We start from the raw sequence: 18,156 nt of genomic DNA on the forward strand, positions 1-18,156 counted from the left end.
TAAAAGAGGGAACACTTCCCAACTCATTTTTGAGGCCAGCATTATACAAATCAAACGACATTATAGAAAAAAAGAAAACTACAGATAAATGTCCCTCATGAATGTAGATGCAGTAATTCTTAACATAATATTGAAAAATAGGATTCAATAATATACTGTGATTAGGGTTTATCTTAGAAAGGCAAGATTGGTTTAACATTACAAAAACTAATCAATGTAACTCACCATATTATTAATAAAGGAAAAAAATCAACATGTCTGGGTGCAGAAATGCACTTGATAAAAAGTTCATTGCCCATCCATGGTAAAATCTCAGCAACCTAGGAAGAGAAGGGAACTTCTTTGAGCTGATAAAGGGTATGTGTGGAAAGCCTGTCTAACATCATACATGATGGTGAATGACTGAATTCTTCCCCCACTAAGATTGGTAACTAGGTAAGATTGTCTGCTCCCACAACTTTTATTCAGTATTTCTCTGGAGTTTGTCGCCAGTTCAATAAAGCAAAAAAAAAAAATAAAAGGCATATATAAATTAGAAAAAAAGTAGATTATTTGTTTGTAGATCATGTGATCACACATGTAAAAAAAATTAAGAATCTAAAAAAGCTACTGGAAATCTGTAAGTTTAGTTACAAGGTCAGTATTAAAGATTCAATTGCATTTTCTATCTTCCAGAAATGAAGTTGAAATAAAAAATTTTTAAATGCCTTTTACATTAGCATCTCTGAACATGAAATGTTTAGGGATAAATTTTATAAAATATATGAAAGGACTATATACTGAAAAATTATAAGATTTTGATGAGAAAAATTAAAGCATACCTAAATAAATGGGAGATAGACCATGTTAATAGATTGGAAGATAATCTATTAACAATAATCAATAATGTTTAGATGTCAGTTCTCAACTGATCTGTAGATTCAAATTAATATTCCAGTAGGGTGTTTTTTTTTTAAACCAGCCAATTATAAAATAGCTAGAGAAATCCAGACATTGTGGTGATAGTATAGGATAGATGTGTAAATGAATGGAACTAAACAGAATCCAGAAATAAACCTGTGGTTATATAGTCAGTTAGTTTTCTACAAAGGTGACAAGGCAATTCAGTGGGGAGAAAGAATAGTCTTATCGACAGATGGTGCTAGAAGTGGATACCCATATAGAAATAATGAGGTCCAGGCTTCCTTATCTTATACCATACACAAAAATTAATTTGAAATACGTGTTAGACCCAAACATAAAGCTCATAGTATAAAACTTTTATAACAAAACTAGGAAGTTTTTACAGTCTTTCAGAAGGAAAGACAAAGGTTTTTTAGATAGGATGCAGAAAACTTCAGCTAAAAAAAAAAAGATAAAATTGGACTTCACTAAAATTAAAATTAAATACTTTTGCTATTTTAAAGATTAAGAAAATGAGGAGGCCACACACTGAGAGAAAATAACTTGTAATACATCTGAAAGAGGAACTGTACAACTCAGTAAGACAAAACCCCAAAATTTTCAATATGAGCTAAATATTTAAAAAGACACAAAGAAATGGCTAATAATCACATGTGAAGATGCTCAACATACTCATCTAGGAAATCCAAATTGGTACCACAGTGAGATACTATTACATACCCATTGAAGTGAGTATAATGAAAAAATTCTGGCCCTCCCAAGGGCTAGTGAGGATGTAGAGTAAGTGGAATTTTCATACATTGCTAACAGAATTTTAAAGTCGTACAACCACTTTGGAAAACAGTTTGGCGCTTTCTTCAAAAGTTAAACATATATGGTTGATCTTTGAACAACCCTTGGGTGTGGTTCCAGGACCCGCCAATGGTACCAAAATTTTCAGATGCTTAAGTCCCAAAGTGGCTTTCCAGATCATCGTTCCCCATCCGTGGATTCAACCAACAGCAGATCTTGTAGCACTGTAATATTTATGGGGAAAAAAATCTGCATGTAAGTGGACTCATGCAGTTCAAATCCATGTTGTTCAAGGGTCAACTGTACAATACCTTACAACTCAGCTGTTTGTCTCTTAGTTACTTATACAAGAGAAACGAAAACATCTGTTCACAAAAAAGACTTACATACCAGTGTTCATGCCAACTGTATTCCCGGTAGCCCCAAACTGGGACAACCCAAATAACCATCGACAGGTGAATGGATAAACAAAATGTGGATAAAATGGATAAACAAAACAGTCCTGTATATGTGTGAAGGTATGGATGGCAAAGCAGTACGAGAAGGTATGGATGGCAAAGTAGTACGAACATGTTTTGGAGGTGATGGAAATGTTTTGTATCATGATTGTAGTGGTTGTTTCTTGGGTGCATACAGCAATCAAAACTCATCAAATTGAGCACTTTAGATGGATTTACTTGAACACAGTGTATGTAAATTAAATCCTGATTAAATAGCTTATAAAAAATTGTGCTGAGCAAGGATGCCAGACGAAGAGTATGTGCCGAGCAAAAGATGCCAGACAAACTGTGCCTCCATTTACATGGAATTCTAGAAGATTGTCCTAAACAGCTGTTGCCTGGGCTGGGGCCAGGGAGATCCACTGAGAGGAAGCGGGTGTAACAGAATCCTTTGGGGAGATTGATGTGCTTCAAATCTTGATTATGGTGCCTGTTATCACGGGTATATATATTTGTCAAAATTTACACTTAAAACAGGTACATTTTGTTGTATGTAAATTATAACTCATGATTTTTTAAAAGAAAAATGAGCAGTATGTACAAGTTTATGTAGAGACACAAAATGAGGTGATCACCATTGCCTGAAGATATATGGAAAAAGGCGGATGATCACGCTTCACCACTGAAGAATAAGAATTCAGTAGGAAGTGAGTACATATGTCTGTATTGGAGATTGAGAATATTCCAGATAGATATATAAAAACAGGAATGGTATAGTGAACAGGCATAATACTAGGGCTTTTAGTCACAATAAGTTATTCAAACATACTGAATCACCAACCCAGCACCATGAGTGGAGGCCAATAAGTGGCATGGCTGGGATTGAAACACATGTTTGACTGCAAAGCCTGCTCATTTAGTTATACCACAGGGTGTGAATTGTTTGATAATGCCTCAGTCTAAGGATTTGTAGGAGAGGAATGATGGTCAGGGGCTAGAATGCTATCTCATCCTATGGAATTTGACCTTTAGCCTCTTTAAAATACACACCTCTTTCGGAAGCTCCCAGACTCTAATACGCTGGTTCTTAAAATGTGACCCCCAGACGAGGAGCATCAGTATCACCTAGAACCTTGTTAAAAATACAGATTCTTAGGCCTCACCTCAGATCTCCTTTGCTGAAACTCTAGGGAGAAGCTCAGCAATCTTTGTTTTAACAAGTCTTCCCGGTAATTCTGATACGAAGTTTGAGAACCACGTGTCGAATAAAATTTGAAACAGCTAAGGGATGGAGCACACTAAATTCAAAGTTACATTCTCTCTGGGCCCCAGTTTTTTCATCCATAAAATGAGATTTAAACTACATGATGCTTGGGAGATTCCCTGGTGGTCCGGTGGATAGGACTTTCACTGCCGGGGCCCAGGTTCAATCCCTAGTCGGGGAACTAAGATCCTGCAAGCTGCGTGGCGTGACCAAAGAAAAAAGCTTAAATAAATAAATAAAAATAAATAAACTAGATGATCCTCTCTAGATTTTTAGGCCCAGTGTCTTAACGAGTCAGGGTTAGCACGGTGACCTACTGATAGTCTTCCTGGATTAACTATAAGCACATCAGACACATTGTCCAACTTATTTCTAATGATTTGCTGAAAGTACATAAGCTAGAAACTAGAAGACACCCTCAGCTTTTCCCTCCCCTTTGTAGCCAGTCATGTCATTTTGCAATTCAGCTGTCTTCTAGTTGAAACTTGAATGTACTCTTCTTCCTCCACCCTTCCCCAGGACCAGGCAAATCTATAGGTGTCTTTTTGTGAAATAGAAAAAGTCACCATATTCCAGCAGACAGATGGGCATATGCAGCAGTACGCATGGCTTGGCAAACCCCCTGGTTTTGTGCAGTGTGCAATTTTTACACCACTGGACCACTATATACTCTGCCACGTACACTATGAAATATATAGTGCTACCACTATACATTAAGGTACTTATCTCTTACCTCAACTATTTTTTCCTTTGGTTTCCTTGTCTTTAGATGTCTCTTACCTTCAAAAAATGCCTCATTTCACACTCTTACCTGGGAATAGTACACTTAGTATTTGCTTTGAATGTAAAAATGCATGAAATAGATGATGCCAAGTCTAGTCATGTCATTCTCTTAATCAAGAGTCACCTTCAGATGACTCCTGGGCCTGGAAAATTCACATTAAGGTTTCTACTACATCAGTATATTCACAAGTTTATCTTGGCATTTGTTTCACCTAAGAATTGGAATTTTTTTTAACTTACAATCTCAGCAATAGACAGAAGTAACACTTCAGCTTCTCATATAAAACCCAGTATCCAAGCTAGTGATGTACTTTATAATAAGCAATTCCTTGCCAAGAAATTTGTGTTTATAAACTAGTCTCACTATCCTAGCTACCTAAACTAACTCATTTTTTTCCATCTTAAAAACAGACACTGTTTTCTTTCTAGCCCTAAAATTGAAAACAGAGGTGTCATTGTTATTAGCACATGATCCAGCTGACCAATGCTGTACATCTTCAAATTTGCCAAGTTAGGAAGAGAACTCAGTATCCTAGCTTAATGTCTTAGGTACAGTAAACTGTAATTATGTTTTTAAACAGTTGGCTGCAGCATTAGCTACTGAGTTTCAGAAGTCAGTTAAAAAACCAGCATTTAAAAAGCATAGCATGTTTATTTTCTGTATTTTTGAATATACATGTACAATGAAGGTAAAAATAACAACAAAGAACAGGTTATCGCCAAATAATTACCACCAGATTTTTAATATTATTTTTTCTCTTCAAAAAGATAATGCAAGATTTCTCATTTCTGTACAGTGTTTATGCAAGTGAAAAGGGTTTCTATCTTCATGATCTGAGTTAAGATTTTTGAATTTTGAGCACTGCCTGTTTTGGTTATTACATTTCTGTTCCACAGTTGTGTCTGTTGGTCTGACCAGAAGATCAAATCAGTTATTTCAACAGAGGGAATTTTAAGAACCAGGTATAAAGTTGTTAACAAGGTAGATAAGAAGGCAACTCTTAAGATATCAGAGTTAATTGCAAAAGCAGCCACCACTCCTAGGATCGGGGGTTACAAAGGGAAGAGGTGGTAATTATTAAAGGATAGGTCCTGTGGAGCTGACCTCTGAGAAAGAAGACATTGCTCTTCTAGTGCTGGTGTGTCTGATCTCAGTGGAGAGGACCAGATCTCTGGGGATAGGGCACTGGTGGACAGGTGCTGGTTTGTCTTGGGCACACAAATGAGGTCAGTTCTGTGAAGGTTAAAAAACTGCAAACTCGATTCTGTTAACTCCTTCAAGAAGGTACTGCAGATGCTGGGATGAAGAAGCGAGTCTGGGATGATGATCACAGGAACAGCAAACAGGAAAGTCAAGTGATACAGATAGGAAGAAGCAAATCTTCTCTTTCCTTCAACTCTGAAATCTCCTCCAGCCCTTTCTGTTGGCAAAGGCTAAATGTGGTTTTCAGAGCCTGAACCCCAGCATCACAAGGCAGAAGGTTGAACTTCGGAGTTGATAGAATCTAAATACATTTTGACTTTCAAAGTCAGGGAAAAAACTTAGCTAACCTAGCTTATGGTCTTAGGTATAATAAACATACGAAGTTTAACCATGTCATTGAAAAGGACTTCCATCATAACGTGCCGAGTAAGAATTTAAATTTTTGCTACAATTTATTAAATTTATCATAATATCAATTTATTAAATTTCCTTTTCATACTTGTGAACACTAATCTTTTGCTTTTTAACTTGTTTTAAAAATCAAAGGTAATCACAACAAATGAAAGCACAAAACCTTGATGGTTTTATTACAGAAAACAAGTTTTCTAAAACCTTAAATGTAAACTGAAGTCTAAATATGCCCCTTACTATTGCTGAGAAGCCCTCAGTGGTTTCCAGTTGCCTGTCATATGCAATACAAACTCCTCAGCCTCCTCATTGATCTAACCTACTTCTCTAGTGTTATCTCCCACTACCTTCATCTGTTTTACCTAAACTCCAGCTAGGCTGGACTGCTCTCTGTCCTTTACCATGCATTGAACTTACTTACTTACCTCAAGGCTTTTGTTCAGGTTAATTCTTACCTACAGCATCCCTTTTGGGTGGTTCTCTTTTCCCATATGCTCCCCATGTAACTGTCAAAATCCTACCCCTCCTTCAAAGCCGTCTGCAATTTATGGGCCTCAGTAAAGTTTGTCCTGATCTAAACAGCTAAATGTGTTCAAAGACTATGGTATCATAAAATACTTTCCAGAAAAGGTTTTAATCAATTTATAGTTCCACCAGCAGTATATTATGTGTGCCTGTTTCACCATGACTTCACTAACCCTCTTCCTACAATAAATGGTTTGTCACCCTACCATCTAAAAACAGCTATCTTGTGTCTTCTCCCGTCTCCTCTACCAATTTATTTTTAACTGGATTCTTTCTTTTTTTAATTTTTATATTATTTTGGAGTATAGTTGATTTACAATGTTCTGTTACTTTCAGTTGTACAGCAAAGTGATTCAGTTATACATATGCATAATTCTTGTTCATATTCTTTTCATAACTGGGTTCTTTCTTCACAGGGGAAGACAGGTTCTCCCTCTCAACCTGCTCTGTGATCTCCCATTAAAATAAAGCAAGAGTGCCTACCCTTAAGCCTTATCCTCTTCTCCACCCTTTTCCCCTCTATTCATTCACACAAATTTCTCAAGAGTATTATACATGTGTCTGCATTTCTCTCCTCATTAAAAACATGTATGGAAGTGAATTTTTATTCACTCATTCAGGAAATATTGTAGATTACCTAGTTCATGCCCAGCAGTGTGCTAGTGAAAAGCAAGCAAGCAGAGATAAAAACCACTTGTTCATTCTCTGCCCTCATGGAACATTCAGAGCAGAAAGGAGGTGATATAAAATAATATAAAGTATGATTGTGATAAGACTTAAGAATGAAGGCTATTATTTAGATTGAAGAGCTTATACTGCCTATAATGATGAGTCAGGGATGACATCCATGAACCAGTAATTGAACTGAGGTCTGAAGATATGGTGGGAATTAATAGGCAAAAGGAATTTGCCTGTACTCCAGAACTGTTGTCGCCAAGTTCATGCTGTTAGGTCCATGGGTACTGGTTGTGTATCTACTTGATCCCTAAGCAGTGTTTGATAGTGTTGATTTCTCCTCCATTGAATCTTGCTACTTATATATTACAATTCCTTACATGAACTCATTCACTCTCGTTGCTTTAAATGTCTTCTAGTGTGTCAAGGGTACCCAAGCTTATATCTCTGGACATGACTTGCAAAGTTAAACTTAGTATGCAAAATGAAATCCTTGGCAATTCCATGTACATATTTTTTCCCAGTAACCCTAGGATCATTCTTGACCTCGTCCTCTACCTTGCCACTGTCGCCTTAACATTGCTAATTAATTGTTCTGTGTGTGCTGAGCACTACAGTGAGTGCTCATACGTTTTTCCCTCTTTCTGGAAGACTTCATTTGCTTAAGTAGCAGTATATTGTTGCTTCAAGACTCAATCACTGTTTTAGACTGTTCCTTTGATTTCTGTTTATTGTACTGTTTAGAGACTATGACCTGCATTATTTCTACTTTTGAAATTCATTATAATTTTTTAGTGGTGTATGATAACTTACTTGATCAATTTTTTTTTAAGTGTGCCAGGGGTGGCACATTTTTCTCTATAATATTTTTTCCCCATCATCCTAATATGGTGTTATTGTTTAAGTTTTAAGTTTCTTTCTCAGTATGTGGTAAAGCAGTACAGAGGGTCTATTGCTGTTCTTCCTGGACTGTAACTTTCTTCCATATTAACATACTGGTTTAGCGCTTTTCTATATTTTAATATTGATATTGTTACTTCTGTGACATTCGCTTGGCATACCTCTGTCCATCATTTGATTTTCAACTTTCCTTTGTCCTTTTGTTTTAGTTGTGACTCTTATAAATAATACATAGCCAGTTTTTCTGTTACTTATATCCAGAGTCCTTCAGTAGGCAGATAGGCTGATTTTTATGTATTGTCAATCTTATTTTATTTATTTATGTCAATGATTAAATAAGCATTTTATTGGCACAGATAATTCTTAAACTGAAAATACAATTATCGTAAAGGAGGAAATAAATTTCTCATCCCAGCACTTGAAAATCATCAGTCTTAAACATTTTGTTATATGTCCTTTATATATAGAAGAGGGAAGGATGAAGAAGAAGATAGAGGAGGAAGGGGGAACAATTTCTGCATCAACTGTCTTCAACATTATTGTTAATTTAATTGTTTTGTAAATTGATAGCTTCTACTGCAGAGCAGGGAAAAACAAGTATTCTTTCTTTTAGTACCAAGCACAATGCCTGATATATAAACGTTCAGTAAATGTTAAAAGAGAGAAAGAAATGATTTTTCCATTTTTCTTTTTTCTCTCTACAGATTTCTATAGAGAATGATTACCTGGGTCCCCGAAGAATTGAAAGTCTACAAAAAGAAGATGCTGACTGGCAGCGGAAAGCTCATATGGCTGTGCTGTCCATTCAAGATCTTACTGTCAAATATTTTGAAATAACAGCTAAAGCTCAAAAAGGTGAGTTTCCCAGTAGAATTATTTTTGCTAGGTATTTTCAAAATGGATGGAGGTATTTTCAAAAATGAGTGGTTTAAGTATTTTATGTTCAAAATAGTTATATAGAAAAGAATTAAAGACCACTCATAATCCTAGCAGTTAAAGAAGACCACTATTAACAAGTTAAGGTACATCCTTTCAGTCTTTTCGAGGCATATGTGTTTACATATAGCCCACCTTTAAAAAAATTAAAAGTGATGGGTATTAGTATAGCATAATTCAATTCTGACAATAATCGTTCACAGTTACAGATGTCATAGCTTAAAGTCCCAGTCACCAGCAAGACTCCCTGCCCTTCAGACACTACTTGCAAATTTGGGGTGTCCTTAGGCCATCTGTACGTCTAACCAACTGGCCACAAATTTGGGGTTCCTACAGCCCTTTTAGGTTCAAAAATTCACTCGCAGAACTCAGGAAAACACATACTTACCATTACAATTTATAAAGGATACAAATCAAGCCAAATGAAGAGATACATCTGGCAAGGTCTGTCTGGCAAGGTCCATTCCTTCCAACTCCCTTCCATAGGAGGCCACAGAAATCGTTCCACCACTCCCTGAGAAGCAGTTTAAATTATTCATTATTTTAATAATCTCTCTATTTGTATACCTGGCATTAAAGTCGTTATTCAGGTTATTCTTTCAGCAAATCCACGTTTCCTTAAAAGTTTCACTCGAAGCCATTGTGCTGAATGAGAATACTTTCCTTGATTCCTCAGCATCATCTGGCATTGTCACTTAAAAAAAAACAGTTTAATGGATGAAAAGTAGTACCATGTTTTTAAAATTTGCATTTCTTTGCTTACTACTGAGTGTTCATCTTTTTTGTTTTCATGTAATAATTGGTATTTGCATATCCTTCCTTTTTTCCCAGTTACTGTCTTCTGCCTATTTTTCTATTGGGCTGTTTTCCCCCTATTGATCTATATAAGATCTCCTTGTATTCTCTATATATTAGAAGAGGAGTAAAACAGGCCTTTATTTCCTTCCTTATGCAAAGCCAGGTGTAGCCCAATTTTACTGCTTAACTTTTAAAAACATCTTAAATGGGCCCTTTTCTGACAGGTATATGTATGTTAGAACATTAAGGTTTTTTAAACAAATTTAACATGATTCCTTGTAAACACCAGGACTGTTGCCTTCAGAGCTTTTTTACATATAATGATCACCATAGGGTGCTATTACATGGTGCTATTACATGGTTTTATCCTGTTAATGTTATCAGTCATCTTAGCAAGAATCTTTATTCTTGCCAGCAGAGGGAGAGAAGAATCTGGGGTTTTTTTGTTTTTTTTTGTTTTTTTTGTTTTTTTGTGGTACGCGGGGCTCTCACTGTTGTGGCCTCTCCCGTTGCGGAGCATGGGCTCCGGACGCGCAGGCTCAGTGGCCGTGGCTCATGGGCCCAGCCACTCCGCGGCATGTGGGATCTTCCCAGACTGGGGCACGAACCCGTGTCCCCTGCATCGGCAGGCGGACTCTCAACCACTGGGCCACTAGGGAAGCCCAAGAATCTATTTTAGAGGTGTTCCAATATTGTTCTAGGGGTATTCCAAGCATTCTGTATTCATACTTTACTACATTATCTTCATATTCCTGAGCTGTTGGAAAATAACTCCAGGTGAAGTGAGCAGCAATTAGGCAGAAGAATACATTCTATCTAAAGATGTTGGAAGACAAAGTATTGACTAGCTCTTGTGGTAGGTAACAACCTGAGACTGAATTAGGACAGGGAACTGCTCCACAGACACAGTCCTTAAGTGGGAAGCAAGAGATAAGGCTCCAGACTATTTTTGTTTAATGCAGAATGTTTGACTATATGCTGTGATTACAAGTTCAGGTAAAAATGATAGAAGCAGCAGACTAGGTATTTAAGCAACTTGGGTACTCATATAACTCTCCTTTTATAGGTGTGTAACCTTGGTCTTAAGTCACCAAGTTTCACATATCTATGGTGAAGGTGTTGATAATGCATACCATGCTTATTCTATAGGATTGCTGGGCAGATAAATAGAACACTTGGAAAAAGCACTTTGAAATTAACACAACGTCGTATAAATATGAGTGATTGTGGTCACGTGTGCATGGGGGAGAGAAGAAACAAAACAGACCATGTATTTGATTAATATTGCCATGTGAAGTGAGAGAAACATTTAAATATCTGTTATTCTCTCATTTAATTTCCACAAGTCTTCCGAGGAGGTACTGTATTTCCTTATGTTTATTATTCAAGGGAATTTAGCCCAAGAACAGTTAAGTTTCTTCTGAAAGTTACATGTTGATGGGTAGAAGTGAGAATTTAACTCCAAACTGTCTAACTCCAAACGCCCTGCTGTTATTTTTTCCCCTTCAGTGCACTACTGTATTGATCTTATGGTTGCATAAATATTATCATACATTTTTAAAAGATAGAGATTTAAGATGGCAGAATCATTTTGCTATGTAAGCAACAGAAGTAGTTATTATTTGTTAGAAACCCTAAAATAAAGGATCAGATCAATATTCAAATATGTTAGCATTTAAAGGCCAAAGAAAAACCAGAGAAACCAAAAGAACTATATTGAGAGGAGATTCTGAGTAAATAGATTGCTCATTTGTCATAAGAACTCAACAGATTTTTAAGACTAAATCAAGAAATGGTAACGTTCTTGAATGGAGGTAACTACCCAGGAGCAGGTTCCAAGTTGGTTGCATTTAGTCATTGGGATTAAGGGTGGGGGGAGAGCTGAGCATGAGAAACTGCTCTTTTCCACTATCAGCCTCTCTGTACAGTTTTAATTTTCAAGTATGTACTCATATTATTGTCAAAAAATTGAGGCAAATGTTACTGAGATACTTCTTGCAAAGAGGGTTATGATATAGTAGCATTACAAAAGTATTAATCACCTCTGAACGTATTAAAGAAACTACTAGAGAATGTACACTAATCTAAAGACTACATTAGGTACTGTGTAATCACATTGCCTGACTCTTTTATGATAGTTAAAGCATGTCTGACCTATTAGGCATAAGGATCATAGGATGGTTGGGTTCATTTGTATAAGGACCCAAGATGAGCCAGCACCATGCTATTATCAGTGATAAACTTCTTTAACTGGAAGATACTAGGTGTTTGATTGTCAAGAAATGTTTCTTGAATGAGGCCTCTATTGTGGCAAACTAAAAAGTTCTTCCTTTTTCTGTGTGGTGGCAAGGAGAAGTTGGGTGTCTTCTTTGGGGCTTAGTTAAGCCCAGCGCTAACTGATTTTGCTCCAGCACTAACCTTAGCAGAATCAGCTCCATGCTAATGTCTAGGATTTATTTCATCCTACCATTATCATTAAAATACGTTTGGAGAACTCAAAAGTACATGAATTTAAATAATTTTTAAATACCCTTTAATAGTTATGGTTCTGATTTCAACTAACATACCTAGGAAAAACCGTGACAGAATAAAGTTTTATAGAAACTTAGAAATTTAATAACACTGGACGATGTGAAAAGAGTATTTTTTTAAGTAAGTTTTAAAATTAACCTGAAAACTCAGTTTCATCTTCAGAAAGTTATTTCTGAGAATGACTATTTAAAATTCTTATTGGAGACATTAGAGAGAATCTAACATACTGTTGAATTATATTTTAGAGCTGTTATAGGTAGTTTATTATGAGGGTAGCATTTGTTTGTTTATCTTTGAGTGTGTGATCAGTGGAATCTAAGACTTTCAATTCTTTAGTATCAAGTTGTTTCATGTCTTAATGTCTCAATGTCTTTTTAAAAATTATCAATAGCTGTATATGATCGAATGCGAGCAGATCAGAAGAAATTTGGTAAAGCATCATGGGCAGCAGCTGCTGAACGTATGGAAAAACTCCAGTATGCAGTTTCTAAGGAGACTCTGCAGATGATGAGAGCTAAAGAGATCTGTTTGGAACAGAGGAAACATGCACTAAAAGAAGAGGTAACAGGGCTTCCTTGGTGGCGCAGTGGTTGGGAGTCCGCCTGCCGATGCAGGGGACACGGGTTCGTGCCCCGGTCCGGGAGGATCCCACATTCCGCGGAGCGGCTGGGCCCGTGAGCCATGGCCGCTGAGCCTGCGCGTCCGGAGCCTGTGCTCCGCAGCGGGAGAGGCCACACAGTGAGAGGCCCGTGTACCGGGAAAATTAAAATAAAGAAGAGGTAATAAAAGCCGTGAGAAAAATATATTTAAAAAATTTTTTTAATAAGATGTGCTATTTGACTTTTTTTTGGTATAAGACTTAAATTTTTCTGACTCTACAGAAAGTTGTTAATTTTGCAGTACCTCCATGAGATGATAACTTTCACAATGGGGCCTCTGATAGAAGAGTTAGAGTTACGGCATTTTCACAGCATGCCAGCATGACTGTAGGCAGCAACTGTTAAAAGAAAAAGGAGCACTCATTTCCTATCTCCCCTTCGGTCCTCCCCACACCTAGGCAACTATTTTCTGTCTCTATAGATTTGCTGTTCTCGACATTTCATATAAATGGAATCATAAAAGATGTAACTTTTTTAATGGTTTTTCCCCCACAGAGTGTAATGTTTTCAAGGTGCATCCATATTGTAGCATGCATCATTACTTAATTTACTTTTTTTGGCCGAATGATACACCACGTTTTGTGCATTCATCAGTTGATGAACTTTGGGGTTCTTTCTACTTTTGGAGCTTTACGAATAAAGCTGCTGTGAACATCCATGCGCAAGGTTTTCATTTATCTTGGCATGAAATGCTATTTAACCTATTGAGGAACTATCAGACTGTTTTCCAAAGCAGCTGTACCATTTACATTCCCACCAGCAGTGTACAAAGGATAGAATTTCTCCACATCTTTCTTTACGTTACACTAAACAGTCTTTTATATATATTATATATATATATATATATATATAATATATATAAAATAATAGCCATCCTGGTGGGTGTGAAGTGGTATCTCGTGGCTTTGATTTGCCTTTCTCTGATGGCATTTATGTCCATTATCTTTCCATGTGCTTATTGGCCACTTATATATTTTCTTTGGAGAAGTGTCTGTTCAGGTCATTTGCCCATTAAAAATTTTTTTGTGTGTGTGGGAGCTGTGCTGCTAGGCTTGCGGGATCCACTGGACTGCCGGGAAACTCCCTAAAATTGGGTTTTTTAAATCACTGAATTGAAAGTGTTCTTTACATATTCCAGATACAAGTCTTATCAAATATATGATTTGCAAATATTTGTTCCCATTCTGTGGCTTGACCACATTGGCTTCTAAATACATTGAGTATGTATGTGTGAAAGTTGTATATTCTCTAGAGAAGAACAAAATGTCATCACTGCTTTTATTCATACAGCTTTATGTAAAATATATTCTATGAATGTGCATATGCATGTCTAACTCTTGTTTAAAAAATAGTGTATGAGGTGATCTGTAATATTTTAAGGGTACGATCTAGAAAAATCTTTTTGTTAATGGATTTTAAATTATGGATTTAGATTTGTTAATGGATTTATTTTTCCCCTACATTTTCTGATTTGCTACTGTTGTTAAAGGAAAAATTAGAACTTGTTCTGAACTTTTCCACACTATTCAGAATCTCTTCACAGATTTCAGCTCCATCTCTCCTTCACCTGAGGCATTTCCACTCTAATCTTCTTTTCTAGTTAGCTTTCTCCTTTATGTTACTAGGTATCTGGAATTTTCTTAAGGTCTTGAACTTTAAAACTTGATATGCTAGCATTTTATTGACTGAAATAGAGTGCCACTGTCTTCATCAGATTGACTAGCTTTATTCTAACCAGGATGAATTGTAATGACAATATAGGGTGCCCAAAAGAGCTGCTGAGGTAAGATTTATAACTATGTGCTATTGCAAGAACATTTCTTACTGGAATTGGTCTCCTATGGTAGGGGAAGGGTGAGGCTGAAATGGGCCAGGGAGTCTGGCATGTTTATCTGTGGGGTCATTTTCCCTGGGGTTATCCTTAATAGTACCTTAATAGTCTGTTTTTGAATGTTCTCGATTGCGTTTGAATTCTTCAGAGGATTTGGTAAAGCTGTCAGTTAGTCATTCTTGCCAGGTTTATGCCTGTTGAATGATACAATATATGCATTGTGCTTTTTATACATATCTGTGATGATGGCTGCACTAGTTTTATTAGCAGTAATTTAACATGACCACATGACTCAGGAGAAACAGACCAAATGTGATTTATTAAGCCCATCCCAAACAAATCCCTTGCTTTATAGTACAGTACAACTCTGTGGTTTAAATTATGGGGAGACTTTTGTTCTTTAAAAAAAATGTTGATATGTCACATCTCCTTAGGTTATTTTAAAAACAAAAACGTCTTCCTGATGTGACAGTGGTATTTGCCATGGTATAATGCTAAACATCAAACAGTTTCTAAAGTAACACTGAAACATTAAATATCACCCAGGCAAGCAAAATTACATTTGACTTAAGAATTTTTTAACCACACTTAGGAGTAAGTACTATTCCTTTTTAACCGAGTCTTGATCATCGTCATTCTCACCTCTTTTAAGTCACAGACTCTTGTCCCTTTATGAATTTGAAAGCTAGGAACACTGTACGCAGAGAAAAATATACATGTTCACACAGCTTTATACACAAATTTAGTAGGTTCTTAAATTATCTGTACACGAGCCTCTGATCCCACATTGTCTGCTGGTGTTCAGTTGCTTCATGGATTTATCCTGTCTGATTAGTTAGTATTCATTTCTAATCATAGCTTAATTTCTTGTTCCCTCAAACTAGATATGTCCTTATTTTTATTTTCAATGCAGATGCAGAGTTTGCAGGGCGGTACAGAAGCCATCGCTCAGTTGGATCAATTAGAAGCTGATTATTATGATCTGCAACTTCAGTTGTATGAAGTGCAGTTTGAAATCTTAAAGTGTGAAGAGTTACTGTTGACAGCACAACTGGAAAGCATCAAAAGACTTATATCGGGTATGATGTGTGTCTAATACATAAGTCCACAAAAAGACATTTGAATGAATGATGGAATTTCCCCATGTATTTGTTTGCATACATAGGGAAAATGTACATGGACACCAGTTTTATTTCTTCTGTTGAGGTTAAGAAAACTTAATGTAAAGTCAAACAAGTGATTTAGTAGATGTAGCAGTGCAACTATGTTATTCCTTCCTACTTACTTTGTAAGTAACTTGCTTTGTTGCTTCAGCCAGAATCTGTATTCTCAGATTTTTTATTTGGGAAAAATTTTATATTGAGCACTTAACTATGTGCCAGACACTGGCACACACATTCCCCCAAAGAGGTATATTTCCTAATCCGTATTTTACAAAGGGGTAATGGCTTTGCCTGAGGTTATAGAATCAGTGAGTGGATCAGAGCCCTGTTCTGTCTGGCTCCATAGCCCATGCTCTTAACCACTACCCCTTGTTGCTGTTTTGTAACAGAAAAGAGAGATGAAGTGGTATACTATGACACTTATGAAAGCATGGAGGCCATGCTGGAGAAGGAAGAGATGGCAGTGTCTGTGCATTTACAGAGAGAAGAGCTACAGAAACTTCAGCAGAAAGCACGCCAGCTGGAGGCAAGACGTGGACGGGTTTCAGCCAAGAAAGCATACCTCAGAAATAAAAAGGTATAATAGTTACATATTAATTGAATATAACCTTAATTTTACATCTTGCTTTTATTCCATTAAGTAATCTTTTATTTATTTATTTTTCCATTACTTAATCTTTGACCCATATCCAATAATTCTAACGCAATTTGTCACTAATACACATACCTTTTAAAACTGAGTAAGAGTTATATCTTCTCAATACTTGGGCCATTGTATTGACATTATATGGTTGTCTGAGCATTATCCTCTTAAACACATTAGAACAGCCAGTGGTGATATGCTGTTTGCCTCAGCCACCCAAAGGTGACTCTGATCATGACTACAAGATTCCATGTAATGCAATTCCCGGCTCCTTTTTATTTTAAGGAGGCCAGGGATGCTCTACAATTAAGTTGACTGGTTCTGACCTCAGTCTTCAAGGAAATTTTTATTTATATATAAAAGTGTGTACCAATTTAATCTATATTCTTCACTCTTCATTCTTATATTAAACTAAATCTGAGGTAGGGAAACTCAGCCCTGTAGATTCTGCCCATTTACACCACAGCCTCTGATCTGCTGTGACCTATCACAGCACACAGCCAAGGGTCTCTGAATGGTCTTACCCCCTGTCCTCCCCTTTCCCTGCCCCCAGACCCCCAAATCCAACGGCTTAGGTGACAGAACTGCAGAGGGAAGGAGGAATGACAAAAGAAGGCTGGAAAGAGAGGAACTTGGAAACACTGTTCTGAGAAGAACGATCAATCATACTTTACCAAAGATCAGAATGACTCTCTTTGTAACAGCACCCTACGTTCCTTGTGGTCTGCATGTCAGCATCCCCAGGGTCACAGGCTCCATGGTTAACCTGGCACCCACAATAGAATTTCATACCCAGGGGTAGTTCTCTGGCTATAAGTAAATCATGCCCTGCTTCTCCTCTTGAAAGAACAAAGACGGTCTCTGGCTATGCCATGAGGACTTGAGGTCTATGCTTTGTGATTAAACTTTTCAGGAAGAATAATAGAAATAACATTGTTCTTCATGTATGTTGTCTTCTTTTATTCTCCCAGTAGCCAAAAAGCATTCTGATACTTGATTTGGTGGCAAACCCAGACCTGAACATTTCTTTGTCCTACTTACTTTGACTATTCATCTGTTTTCACTGCAAAAACATCAGTAATACTTATTATGGGGTGTTGTGTCAGATCCTGCTGGAGTTACTAGGCAATAGATGGTGTATGCAACATATCACCTTTCTAAAATTAAAAAAAAAATTAATTTTGAAACACATCTGAGTTCTGTTCTTGATAAGGAATTGTAGACTTGTATCCTCATTTTATAACCAGAGGAACTAAGGCTTCCAGTCATTAAATAAATTACCTAAGGAAAAGCAGCTAGTATGGGTCAAAGCAGGATACTATCCTAGGTCTGTGTGACTTGGAAGCCTGAGCCATTATATCACTATATCATGCCACTTCTCCCCCTTGGAGACTGCCTTGGACAGGTTCGATCTGTGATCAATACTTGTTAGGCAGTAGAGTCAACACAGTGTGGGTAAAGATAGGAAGGAGATAAAAGAGCTGCTTTAAAATACAGCTTCCTGGCCTGAAAGGTTATTCATGTATGACTTACCGAGGTTATAAGAGTAATCTTTTGGTATAGCTTTGAGAGTGTTAGAAACTGTTTATCTGGAGGACTTCTCCAGAAGGACCCAGAGAAAATGAAGACTTAGCATGGTGCCACTAGGAAGTTGCCAGATGATAGGGTATGTGTAAAGAGCACATGTCTCTTAATATTAT

At 36.8% G+C, this 18,156-nt stretch overlaps 1 protein-coding gene across 2 annotated transcripts in view; it reads left to right on the plus strand.

Annotated features, from left to right (window-relative positions):
- Positions 1-18,156, plus strand: part of JMY (junction mediating and regulatory protein, p53 cofactor) — a 74,204-nt gene that overhangs the window by 32,643 nt on the left and 23,405 nt on the right. For both annotated transcript variants that reach the window (XM_019929781.3, XM_019929782.3), the window contains exons 3-6: positions 8,599-8,749; positions 12,552-12,721; positions 15,564-15,729; positions 16,203-16,390. In XM_019929781.3, coding sequence (XP_019785340.2) covers positions 8,599-8,749; positions 12,552-12,721; positions 15,564-15,729; positions 16,203-16,390 — 675 coding nt within the window. The remainder of the gene's footprint in view (positions 1-8,598; positions 8,750-12,551; positions 12,722-15,563; positions 15,730-16,202; positions 16,391-18,156) is intronic.

The sequence above is a fragment of the Tursiops truncatus genome, chromosome 3 (genome assembly GCF_011762595.2).
Source record: "Tursiops truncatus isolate mTurTru1 chromosome 3, mTurTru1.mat.Y, whole genome shotgun sequence".
NCBI classification, from domain to species: domain Eukaryota; kingdom Metazoa; phylum Chordata; class Mammalia; order Artiodactyla; family Delphinidae; genus Tursiops; species Tursiops truncatus.